Source organism: Centropristis striata, chromosome 21, assembly GCF_030273125.1.
Source record: "Centropristis striata isolate RG_2023a ecotype Rhode Island chromosome 21, C.striata_1.0, whole genome shotgun sequence".
NCBI lineage: Eukaryota > Metazoa > Chordata > Actinopteri > Perciformes > Serranidae > Centropristis > Centropristis striata.
In genome coordinates, this window is record NC_081537.1 from 33,912,612 (window position 1) to 33,925,111 (window position 12,500).

The 12,500-nt window shown below is 43.5% G+C and overlaps 1 protein-coding gene and 1 non-coding gene across 2 annotated transcripts in view; both read left to right on the plus strand.

The window, feature by feature from the left end:
• The window catches only part of LOC131958959 (kinesin-like protein KIF20B), a 27,931-nt gene that overhangs the window by 12,547 nt on the left and 2,884 nt on the right, over positions 1–12,500 (plus strand). The window contains exons 18-30 of the mRNA XM_059324039.1: positions 2,356–2,417; positions 2,553–2,645; positions 4,553–4,655; positions 4,766–4,960; positions 6,943–7,067; positions 8,139–8,312; positions 8,862–9,010; positions 9,094–9,272; positions 9,389–9,463; positions 9,531–9,796; positions 10,167–10,283; positions 11,580–11,645; positions 11,808–11,898. Of these exons, the coding sequence (XP_059180022.1) occupies positions 2,356–2,417; positions 2,553–2,645; positions 4,553–4,655; positions 4,766–4,960; positions 6,943–7,067; positions 8,139–8,312; positions 8,862–9,010; positions 9,094–9,272; positions 9,389–9,463; positions 9,531–9,796; positions 10,167–10,283; positions 11,580–11,645; positions 11,808–11,898 (1,695 nt within the window). The remainder of the gene's footprint in view (positions 1–2,355; positions 2,418–2,552; positions 2,646–4,552; positions 4,656–4,765; positions 4,961–6,942; positions 7,068–8,138; positions 8,313–8,861; positions 9,011–9,093; positions 9,273–9,388; positions 9,464–9,530; positions 9,797–10,166; positions 10,284–11,579; positions 11,646–11,807; positions 11,899–12,500) is intronic.
• On the plus strand, positions 10,460–10,651 carry LOC131960184 (U2 spliceosomal RNA). Its single transcript, XR_009389615.1, has one exon. It is a non-coding gene; the product is annotated as a U2 spliceosomal RNA (small nuclear RNA).

A 12,500-nucleotide genomic window follows, 5' to 3' on the forward strand; every position in this document is an offset into this window, starting at 1 on the left:
ACACACACACACACACACACACACACAGAGACACACACACACACACACACACACTCACTCACTCACTCACTCTCACACACACACACACACACACTCACACACTCTCACACACTCTCACACACACACACATACACACACACACTCTCACACACACACACACACACACACACTCTCTCTCTCTCTCTCTCACTCACTCTCTCTCTCTCACACACTCACTCACACTCACTCACTCACTCACTCACTCACACACTCACTCACTGTCTCACACACACACACACACACTCTCTCTCTCTCTCTCTCTCTCTCACACACACTCACTCACTCACTGTCTCACACACTCACTCACTCACTCACACACTCTCACACACACACACATACACACACACACTCTCACACACACACACACACACACACACTCTCTCTCTCTCTCTCTCACTCACTCTCTCTCTCTCACACACTCACTCACACTCACTCACTCACTCACACACTCACTCACTGTCTCACACACACACACACACACTCTCTCTCCTCTCTCTCTCTCTCGCTCACTCACTCACTCACTCACTCACTCACTCTCACTTGAACATCCCTGCTTTGAAGTCTCGATTGATTATGCTGAAAAAAATGCTGGAGTGACAAATATTCAGTATTTACACAGAGGAGAGGGGAGAGGACAAGAGAGGCCTGAAACATGGAGGTAGTTCAATATGTAGAATCTGTGAAGCTAATTTCCCCCCAACATGACAGTTGTGGCCACTTGTATAAATTGTTACTTGTTAGGCCGTCCAGAAAAACGTGATTTTGCGATCGCTGATTTCATTGCAAAATCAGCCAAATACCGCTGATTAATGCCCGGGTCAATATTTTTCAAAAAGGCCGCATATTCACCGCAATAATCACATTTTCCGCGCAAAATATGCGACTCGCTTGATTTCACAATCTCTGCACTTTTCTGCATAATTCGCAAATTTCCGCAACTTCTCGCAATTTCACTGCATAAAATCAATAAATAAAATCAAACCCTGCATATTCAATCGCAAAATCCAGGATTTTAGCCCGCAAGATCAAGGATTTATGCCCGTGTTTTTCTGGAGGGTCTAACTTGTATAGATTGAATCGAGTGTTGTATGTATAGATTTAATTTCATTCCAATTTTTAAAAAGATGTTTCTTTTTAAATTCTTTTCTAAATTCAATGCTTTCATGATTTATGTCAGTCTGCACTAAAGACATGTTTAAGTTGTTCCCACTTCTAGCAATAATTGTGCTGATTCCATAGAGCTGCAGGATATATACATGTACTCATACATGTTTTATATATTTTATGTATTGCAGTGAAAAACAAGGCCAAAGAGAGAAATATTAATCCATTTAAGTTGTGAAAGCATTACGGCATGTCTACCATTAAAACCAGGGGGCGCTATTGTGTTATTCTACCATTAAAGCCGGGAAAGCAGATACGTCGTTTTGTAGTATTTGTAGTTTTTTCCACCTATTTTTGGTCTCGTGGCCAATGAAATGCATCAGAATACATGTGGGAGTGTCGCAATGCATCATGGAACTTTTCCAGAACTTTGAAATCATCACCAAAAAAAGACAGAATGACGAAAACACAAAAGATGACTAAAAAAAAGACACAAAATGACCAAAAAAGACACAAAATGACCAAAAAAAAGACACAAAATGACAAAAAATAGACACAAAATGACCAAAAAAGACTAAAAAAATACATAAAATGACTAAAAAAAGACACAAAATGACAAAAAAAGACGCAAAATGACAAAAAAAAGACACAAAATGACAAAAAAGACAAAATGACTAAAAAAGACACAAAATGACAAAAAAAAGACATAAAATGACTAAAAAAAAAAGAAACAAAATGACTTAAAAAGTCACAAAATGACTAAAAAAAGACACAAAATGAGAATCCATGCGAGAGTGTCCCAATGCATCATGGGACTTTTCCAGAACTTATAAATCATGGTGAAGACGACTATAGTGGAGGAGCTCAGATATAACAGCTATAAGCTCTCAGATACTTTATGAATTTCATTTCTATCTGCTACAGAGGCTGAAAAATCTATTATTTAGTAGAAGAGTTCACACTTCTGTTGGATTTACAGAGAAACTTCAGGTTTTAGGGGCTGATTTTAAAATCACCAACCAGAGGTTTTACAGGAAGTTTTACAGGCGTTTTAGGCCTAAATGGGTTGAAATAAATAATTAAATGTAAAAAGAGCTAAAAAAAAAAAAAAAAAAAGACTGCCCTGAAACGGCTTGTTGGGGTTTGTGAAGGTTGAACGTGCTGTAGCATTGACCCTTGACCTCTACATGTTTGTGCTGGTTGACCCTGCAGAGTTGGAGTTGCTGCGTCTGGAGAACCAGCAGTCCCAGGAGCTCCTGCAGGAGGCCAGACAGGTACTGCAGCTCCTCCTCCTCTGCTGTCTGATCCGTGTTAATGTGTTAGAGAGTGTTCATGTTGTAGAGAGTGTTAATGTGTTAGAGAGTGTTCCTGTTGTTGTGTGGATGAAGAGTGGTGTTGTTGTGTCTCAGACGGTGGAGCAGCAGCAGCAGAAGCTCTCTGAGATGATGGACGTCTGTCTGCACAAAGACACCATCATCAACCAGCTGCAGGCCACCACACACGTAAGCATACACTCATTAGTTATTATGTTGAGTTCCTCTAATAAGTCTGTAATTAGGGCTGTGTCATATCGTATCGTTCACGATAATATCGGTAAATTTTTCTTATGGTTAAAAAAAATGCTTATCACGATATTGGCAACATTCCTACTTGATGTAGTGGCGTAGGTTAACAATTAAAGTTGTTTTAATCACAAAAAGCTACTTACTCTCTGTCGCTAGACACATGCAGCTTTCAAAATAAGAGCACCATGTTAACAGAATCCACCACAGAACTTACAAGAAGACTGTCAAAATAAGAGCCTTAAATAAAACATACAGGAACCTTTATTCTCCTTTACAAAATGTCATTAAAATATGCCCCCGGAACCCCTAAATGGTTATTTTTATTATTTGCTCATACTCAAGAGTCAAGAGTAAATGTTTTTGTATTTGGCAACTGTCGAGATTTGCACTTCACACTTCATTTTAGATTTTTATTTATTCATACAGACTAAAAAAAAAAATTTTCTATATCTTTTTAAGTATTTCGTAATATCGTGAAGAATAATCGTTATCGAAAAAATAGCCTGAAACATCGTGATATTCTCTTAGGGTCATATCGCCCAGCCCTACCTGTAATAACATCTAAAATCACTCTCAGACCTTTTTACAACTTTGTAGTTTTTACTATTTTCTTCTATTTACTCTTTGGAGTAAAAACATGTTGTTCTCCTAGCTGCTGCTGTATTCTGAAGCTCTGCATAAATATATCAACATATCACACACTGAGGAGAAATACAAACCCACCCCAGCTATTAGTTTACAGAAAATAATTCACAAGTTTTGCATAATATGCAAAAATATGTTTATCCTAATAAAATCTAAAATCACTGTCAGATTTTATTATTGCATAATATGCAAAAATAATATGTTTATCCTTTCAGTTTGTAAACAAACAAACTGAAAGAGTATTTGTTAGTTATGATCAGCATTGAAGTTGGTTAAAATAAAACATTTAAAGTGGAATATAATGTTATATAATAAATATTGTATAGTATTTTTATTCCATTATACAAAGTGGACATTTTTGTTAGCTATGTTTAAAAAAAAGAGTCATTTTAAATGTGAAAAAATAATAAATGAATACTAGAATGTAAAAAAAAATTAAAATAGAATTCCCCCTTGCATCCATTATATTTTTGTTTTGTCCTTTTAAGAATAAATCCATAAATGGAAAACAATTGGCATTATGAGAACAATGTGACATTTAAAGGGTAAAAATTCTTAAAATGTATTAAATTTATGATATACAGTACTGTGCAAAATGCTGTAAAATAAGAATGCTTTTAAAAATAGAAATGTTATTCATTTATTTTTACTAATTAACAAAATGCAAAGTGAGTGAACAGAATAAAAATCTAAATCAAATCAATACTATACACCCTTTGCACACTACTGTAAATTTGTGTTTTTAAATGAAAATAAAACAAATCAGTGGAATAATAAACAATTTGACATTTTAAAGGTTAATATTTTGAATATAAATGACTATTTGGTGGTTTTGATCAGCACTGATGTTGGTGAAAAGATTTAACTCCGTTATAAGAAGAAATAATTTTCATTTATAATGTTATGGCAAAAGTAACAAGGGAGAACTTTGAAGGGTTTCACAAAAACTGGATCACTCAGGTTATTTTGTGGAGACAGGAAAAGGGAATCTGTGGTTGTCAGTGTTAGGTCTCAGTGTGAACGGCGCCTCCTGGTGGACGGCGCCTCCTGGTGAACGGCGCCTCCTGGTGGACGGCGCCTCCTGGTGGACGGCGCCTCCTGGTGAACGGCGCCTCCTGGTGGACGGCGCCTCCTGGTGGACGGCGCCGCCTGGTGGCAGCTTCAGACTCTGCTCACACTGTCACCTCCTGCTGTTTCAGACCTGCAGCTGTCTGAGGAGGACAGGAGGACACGAGGAGGAGAAGGAGAGCAGGAAACGCCAGCATGAAGCTGAAGAGGAGATACCACCAGCGAAGAAGAGAGGTGAGAGGAGGAGCAGGAGGAGCTGGTGAAGGAGAAGGAGGAGGAGGAGGAGGAGGAAGGAGAAGGAGGAGGAGGGTTACTGTTTCAATATGTTGTTCATCCTCCTCCAGCGTCCCCGGTCCTGGAGGAGGAGATCTGGAGGCTGCAGGAGGAGAACGACAGGAAGGAGGAAACCATTGCTGAGCTGAGAGAGAGGGAGGAGGAGAGGAGCGGGCTGCAGGAGGAGCTGAGGAGGCGGGAGGAGCAGGTGGAGGAGCTGAAGAAGGAGCAGGTGGAGCTGCAGCAGAAGGTGCAGGAGCTGACAGGTGGGAGCCAGAGATTCATGTGGAGATCATAAATAAAGAGTCTGCACGAACCAGGAGGAGAGGACAGGAGAGGCTGTTTACACAGAGCTGAGAGGAGAGGACAGGAGAGGCTGTTTACACAGAGCTGAGAGGAGAGGACAGGCTGTTTACACAGAGCAGAGAGGAGAGGACAGGAGAGGCTGTTTACACAGAGCTGAGAGGAGAGGACAGGAGAGGCTGTTTACACAGAGCAGAGAGGAGAGGACAGGAGAGGCTGTTTACACAGAGCTGAGAGGAGAGGACAGGAGAGGCTGTTTACACAGAGCAGAGGGGAGAGGACAGGAGAGGCTGTTTACACAGAGCAGAGGGGAGAGGACAGGAGAGGCTGTTTACACAGAGCAGAGAGGAGAGGACAGGAGAGGCTGTTTACACAGAGCAGAGAGGAGAGGACAGGAGAGGCTGTTTACACAGAGCTGAGAGGAGAGGACAGGAGAGGCTGTTTACACAGAGCAGAGAGGAGAGGACAGGAGAGGCTGTTTACACAGAGCTGAGAGGAGAGGACAGGAGAGGCTGTTTACACAGAGCTGAGAGGAGAGGACAGGAGAGGCTGTTTACACAGAGCAGAGAGGAGAGGACAGGAGAGGCTGTTTACACAGAGCAGAGAGGAGAGGACAGGAGAGGCTGTTTACACAGAGCAGAGAGGAGAGGACAGGAGAGGCTGTTTACACAGAGCAGAGAGGAGAGGACAGGAGAGGCTGTTTACACAGAGCAGAGAGGAGAGGACAGGAGAGGCTGTTTACACAGAGCAGAGAGGAGAGGACAGGAGAGGCTGTTTACACAGAGCAGAGAGGAGAGGACAGGAGAGGCTGTTTACACAGAGCAGAGAGGAGAGGACAGGAGAGGCTGTTTACACAGAGCAGAGAGGAGAGGACAGGAGAGGCTGTTTACACAGAGCTGAGAGGAGAGGACAGGAGAGGCTGTTTACACAGAGCTGAGAGGAGAGGACAGGCTGTTTACACAGAGCAGAGAGGAGAGGACAGGCTGTTTACACAGAGCAGAGAGGAGAGGACAGGCTGTTTACACAGAGCAGAGAGGAGAGGACAGGAGAGGCTGTTTACACAGAGCTGAGAGGAGAGGACAGGAGAGGCTGTTTACACAGAGCAGAGAGGAGAGGACAGGAGAGGCTGTTTACACAGAGCTGAGAGGAGAGGACAGGAGAGGCTGTTTACACAGAGCAGAGAGGAGAGGACAGGAGAGGCTGTTTACACAGAGCAGAGAGGAGAGGACAGGAGAGGCTGTTTACACAGAGCAGAGAGGAGAGGACAGGAGAGGCTGTTTACACAGAGCAGAGAGGAGAGGACAGGAGAGGCTGTTTACACAGAGCTGAGAGGAGAGGACAGGCTGTTTACACAGAGCAGAGAGGAGAGGACAGGCTGTTTACACAGAGCAGAGAGGAGAGGACAGGAGAGGCTGTTTACACAGAGCTGAGAGGAGAGGACAGGAGAGGCTGTTTACACATATGTAGAACTCACTGAACATTTGTTCTCATAGGCACGAATCTTTTATATAGAGAATGTAATATATATATATATATATATATATATATATATATATTACATTTTGTTCCATCCATCCATTTTCATCTGCTTATCCACGGCCGGGTCGCTGGGGCAGCAGGCTAAGCAAAGTATTCCAATTTTTAGAAGATTATTTATCAAGAATTATTTTCTTTTTTCATGATTTATGTCATTTTAGCTGTTATTCCCACAAAATACACGTTTGTGCTGATGTTTCTAGCTCTGATTGTGCTGATTCCATAGAGCTGCTGGACTTGTATGTTTTATTTACATTTTATATATTGCAGTAACATACAAGCCACAGTGAGTAAAATGTTTAAAAAACCAACAAAAAGAGCTGAAACACAGAAATATGAAATGACAATAACAAGTAAAAGATCTTAAACTCTGTAACATGATGATTATTTCTATGATTCTGTCCTCTAGCTCTGGACGAGTGTCCAGACTGTGAGTCTGTGTTCTCGTCTCTGGAGGCGGAGCAGAGGGAAACCTCCAGACTGACCAAGGAGAACAAAGCTCTGGTCAACGGCATCTTCCAGCTGCAGACCCAGGTAACACCACACCATTATATCATCAGTGTGTACTGGGACACTGGAGGACTTCTCACACCAAACATGAATATCCTGTGGAAATAAATCTCCCATCAGTTTATAATTAGAGCCCATCTTATCTCTGCCATCCTGTGTACAATGAGTCTGAGACATCAGTCAGAGAAATGCTGCAAAGAGCCGCCAAAGTGATTGTGTGCACATTTTTGTGGAATGCATGAAAAGCCAATATTTGCCTTGTCCCTGGTGTGAAAAGATGTTTTGCTAAGTAAAAAAACACAGAAATATCCATCAAGATTAGCCTGGTATACCCAGACTGCCTTGAACGTTCAAATTTTATTTCGAACCTCCAGGCAGTCTGGAAACCAGAGAGGTTTCTTAGCCCTGTTTTAGGATCCAATCACAGAGCGGGGAGGGTACTCGACGCGTACTTGGAAGCTTGTAGTTTTCTTACGGATCCAACATGGCTGCTGCAGACGCAAAACTCTCTTTAGCTGTAGACGGTGTTTTAAATAGTTTAGAGCCAAAGTTGAAAGGCGAAAGGTCTCTGGGGGCTCCGCTGTCCCCCGGCTCGGAGCCAGATCACCGGTAGTGGGGCTATTAGCCGGCGCTAGCGGTGATCTGGCTCCGAGCCGGGGGACAGCGGAGCCCCCAGAGACCCCCAGCAGCTTGTTTATTGCCCATAAAATCAGTGGATGTGTGGCTGAATGACATGAGGGGGAATAAAGCGTGAAAATAAATAATCTTGCAGAAAGCGAGAACTGGAGAAGCAAAGCAGCAGCAACACTCTCTCACAGACACACACACAACAAACATCCATCTCTGTTGCTCTACTACGTCATCTGGTATAACTGATCTGATTGGCTAAGAGCTACCTACAGACGCTTTGATAGACATTCTAAGCGTCCAATAAACGGCTCCGGAGGATCGTAAACCACACCTCCTCTACGGAGAAATGAACGGCTGGTTTCCAGACCAGATCTCATTAGAGATTAGTCTGCTGTTAGCCAGGCTACACTGAGATGGCAAAAACTGATAAAAATGTTCTTGCTTGTCTCTTTTTTTTCTCACCAGGTGACCAGTCTCCAAACAAAGCTCAGAGAGCAGACAGACAGGTCCGACAGCCTATCAGAGGAGCTCAGCACTGCTAAGACCCGCCTCCAGGACCTGCAGAGCCAATCAGAGGAGAAGTGCAGCAGCATCAACAGTCTGACGCAAGAGGTGGAGCGTCTGAGACAGGAAGTCAAGGTTCTCCCTGTGGTTCTCTCTGATTCTATCGGATAATAACTGAATGTTAGAGCACAATGGAAGAGTTTGTGTTTTACTTTGGGAACCATAAAAAACATCTTAAGACAAGTTCAAATGTTTCAGGAGGAGGAGAAAGAGAGCAGCAGTGATGATTGATTGGTTGATTGATTGATTGATTGGTGGTTCCAGGAGGAGCAGAGCAGCAGTGATGATTGATTGATTGATTGATTGATTGGTTCATTGATTGATTGGTTCATTGATTGATTGGTTCATTGATTGATTGGTTCATTGATTGATTGGTTCATTGATTGATTGATCGGTGGTTCCAGGAGGAGCAGAGCAGCAGTGATGATTGATTGATTGATTGATTGGTTCATTGATTGATTGGTTCATTGATTGATTGGTTCATTGATTGATTGGTTGGTGGTTCCAGGAGGAGCAGAGCAGCAGTGATGATTGATTGATTGATTGATTGGTTCATTGATTAATTGATTGATTGGTTAATTGATTGATTGATTGATTGGTTCATTGATTGATCTGTGGTTCCAGGAGGAGCAGAGCAGCAGTGATTTCCACGGCGCCATGGAGGAGCTGCAGAAGGAGAGCCAGGCGGCGCTGGAGAGATCGGCTCAGAAATCCCAACAGATTGAAGATCTGCAAAGAGAAAAGAGCGAGCTGGAGGAAACTCTGACCCTCAGGTAGCTCTCCAATACTGTTATTGATCAGGTTTATTGATTTTTATACAACAGAACTCACTTTCTTTTTCCTTCTCCTCCTGCAGTCAGAACAGGTGTGTTGAGCTCAGCAAGGAGCTGGCCAATCAGAAAGCAGAATTCAGCGGCCAGCTCCAGAGCCTGAGGGCGGAGCTGGAGTCTGAGGGCGGAGCTCTACGAAGGAGACTGGAGGAGATGGAGAGATCGGAGGAGGAGAGGAGGAGGAGGCAGGAGAGAGAGGAAAAAGGTGAGAAGAAGTTATCACAATCTGCAAAATCAATGTCGTTTTACAAATAATTAAAATAATCTGAACATAATGTGTTAGAGTGTATAATCTGTACGTAATGTGTGTGTGTGTGTCAGAGCTGCGTGGGGCGGTGACGGAGAAAGAGGAGCTGGTGGAGGAATGCCACAGACAGATGGAGACGCTGAGAAAAGGTATCTTCATCGTCTTCATCATCACCTCAGACAGGAGGAAGAGTTACTAACTGACTGTTTGTTTCAGAGCTGGAGCGTCTGCAGGAGGAGCTGCAGAGCAGGGAGGAGGAGGAGGAGGAAGAGGAGGAGGAGAAGGAGAACAGAGAGGTTTCAGAGAGGAAGGTGACGGTGGTGGAGGAGCTGAAGGAGGAGATCCAGAGACTCCAGGAGAGGAGGGGGAGGCAGCAGGAGGAGCAGGAGAGGGGGAGGGAGTTTGAGGCTGTGAAGAGAGAGATGGAGAGACTCCACAGACTGAAGGAGGAGAGAGAGACTCACCTGCACACAGACACACAGGTGAGTCAGGCTGGAGACCAATCAGAATAAAACCATTTAAAAAGGTATTTCAGAGGCAAATGGCTGTTTAAAAAAGACCTGAAGTGGCTGTATAGGTGTTGGCTTATTAAATGCATAGTAATGTATAGTAATGTATTATAATGCATAGTAATGTATTGTAATGTATTGTAATGTTTCCCATCAGAGCAGGTTCTCCATGTCTGTTTCCCCATTTTTTTAATTTATTTTATTTCCCTGTTTTATTTTTTATGTATTATTCTTCAGCAGTTGTGTTACATGTATATACAATAAAACTCTATAAAATAGAATATTGGAAAAAAATAATAATCTATCTTGTGGTGTGTGTGTGTGTGTGCGTGTGTGTGTGTAGAGGTGTGTTGGTGTCTGTCCTCCAGACGTCCATGTGTCTCCTCTGAGGTCCAACATGGCCCTGAGGAAGAAGAGTCCCAAAACTACAGGGAGGAAGAGGAAGAGCTGTGAGGTGCAGGTCAGTAGCTGTGTCCCAATGTCAAGGATCCTTCCTTGGTGGGATCCTTCCTTCAGAGTCGGGTCCTCCGAAGGCAAGGCAAGAGTCCTTCCTTTGACTGGTGTTACCACTAATGGGACAGCCTTCGGAGTGTGCAGCTGTGCGTCATTGCGTTATTGGACGTCCTGCTTAACTTCAGCGCCGCTCTCGGCCCTTTGGCTAAGATCAAGTGTAGTATCTGTTCTTATCAGTTTAATAAAAAATAAATAAATAAATTCAGCGCCGCAATTTCAAAATCAGTTCACAACATGAATGTGTCTCTGGCATCAGCACTCTGACACATATTATATAATTATTATTATATTTGTGAAAATGGAAGAAGATGCTTTAAGGTTGAATCTCCACGATTTATCAAGTAAAAACCATAAAGTGGATTAAACCTGAATATTTAACTGATCCTGGCTGAATTCGGCCGCTACTTAGTGTCATGAATGCAGCGGTGCATAATTCATCATGGAAATATATTCTGTGATTTTTTATTTTTTTATTATTTATTATATTATAAATAACAATAACGGATAATAGCGGACTTTCGGTCCCTGTAAACACAATAAAGAAATGTATAATTTTCTGAATGCCATAGTTGCACATAGTACATCATCATCGGACACATATAAATTAATAAACAATAACTTTAGCGACTGAGACGGCATTAATTAACTTAACCGGCAATGTATCAAGATGACGTTTATTATCTTTAGACAAATATTCTGGCATTTGTTTATGTTTATGTTTTTGCTTGACTTTGAACACACGTTTTGTAAGTTATGTGATAACATTCAGTGTAAACTGAAAATACTTATTTAAATGCATATTGCGCCGCTAGCGTCGCTGTTTCTACGCTCGCCATTTTTAAATCTCCCGGTAGACCGGTGTGCGCAATGCTTTATGGGTAATGGGAGCGCACGGAGGATACACACATGCATCCTTGGAGTTTGGGCAGAAGAAGGACTCTGTCCTCCGGAGCATCCTCGACATTGGGACAGTCCTTCGGCGGATGTCGATGACGTAGTGTCCTTCAAATCAGCCGTTTGAGCATCCTTCCTTGACTTTGGGACACAGCCTGTGTGTGTGTGTGTGTGTGTGTGTGTGTGTGTGTGTGTGTGTGTGTGTGTGTGTGTGTGTGTGTGTGTGTGTGTGTGTGTGTGTGTGTGTGTGTGTGTGTGTGTGTGTGTGTGTGTGTGTGTGTGTGTGTGTGTGTGGTTAAAACCGTCTAATATCCTGCTGAATATTATATAAATAATGATGTGTGTTCAGGACCTGGTGTTCAGTGAGAACAAGAGAAACAGACTGAGAGGAAACACTCGAAACAACAACAACCAGGTGAGAAACAAGAGAAGAAGAAAAGAGCACTGAGAGACCACTTCCTGTCTGATGGTTAAACATCTGACCTGTCTGTCTGTCTGTCTGTCTGTCTGTCTGTCTGTCTGTCTGTCTGTCTGTCTGTCTGTCTGTCTGTCTGTCTGTCTGTCTGTCTGTGTTCAGTCTTCCTCTGTGGTGAAGGAGACCAAGGACAGGGCTCTGCAGAAGATTGGAGAGTTGATCCACAGCTCTCCCTCCATCCTGGGCACCAAAGGTCTGTTTGTTATTCATAAACTGTGATGGGTGGGTGGATGGATGGGTGGATGGATGGATGGATGGGTGGTTGGATGGATGGTTGGATGATGGATGGGTGGATGGATGGTTGGATGGATGGGTGGTTGGATGGATGGTTGGATGGATGGGTGGTTGGATGGGTGGATGGGTGGGTGGATGGATGGGTGGTTGGATGGGTGGGTGGATGGTTGGATGGATGGATGGGTGGGTGGGTGGTTGGATGGATGGATGGGTGGATGGATGGTTGGATGGATGGGTGGGTGGGTGGATGGGTGGATGGTTGGATGGATGGATGGGTGGATGGATGGATGGGTGGGTGGGTGGATGGGTGGGTGGATGGATGGATGGGTGGTTGGATGGGTGGCTGGGTGGATGGATGGGTGGATGGATGGATGGATGGGTGGATGGATGGATGGTTGGATGGATGGTTGGATGATGGATGGGTGGATGGATGGTTGGATGGGTGGTTGGATGGATGGTTGGATGGATGGGTGGTTGGATGGGTGGATGGGTGGGTGGATGGATGGGTGGTTGGATGGGTGGGTGGATGGTTGGATGGATGGGTGGGTGGGTGGTTGGATG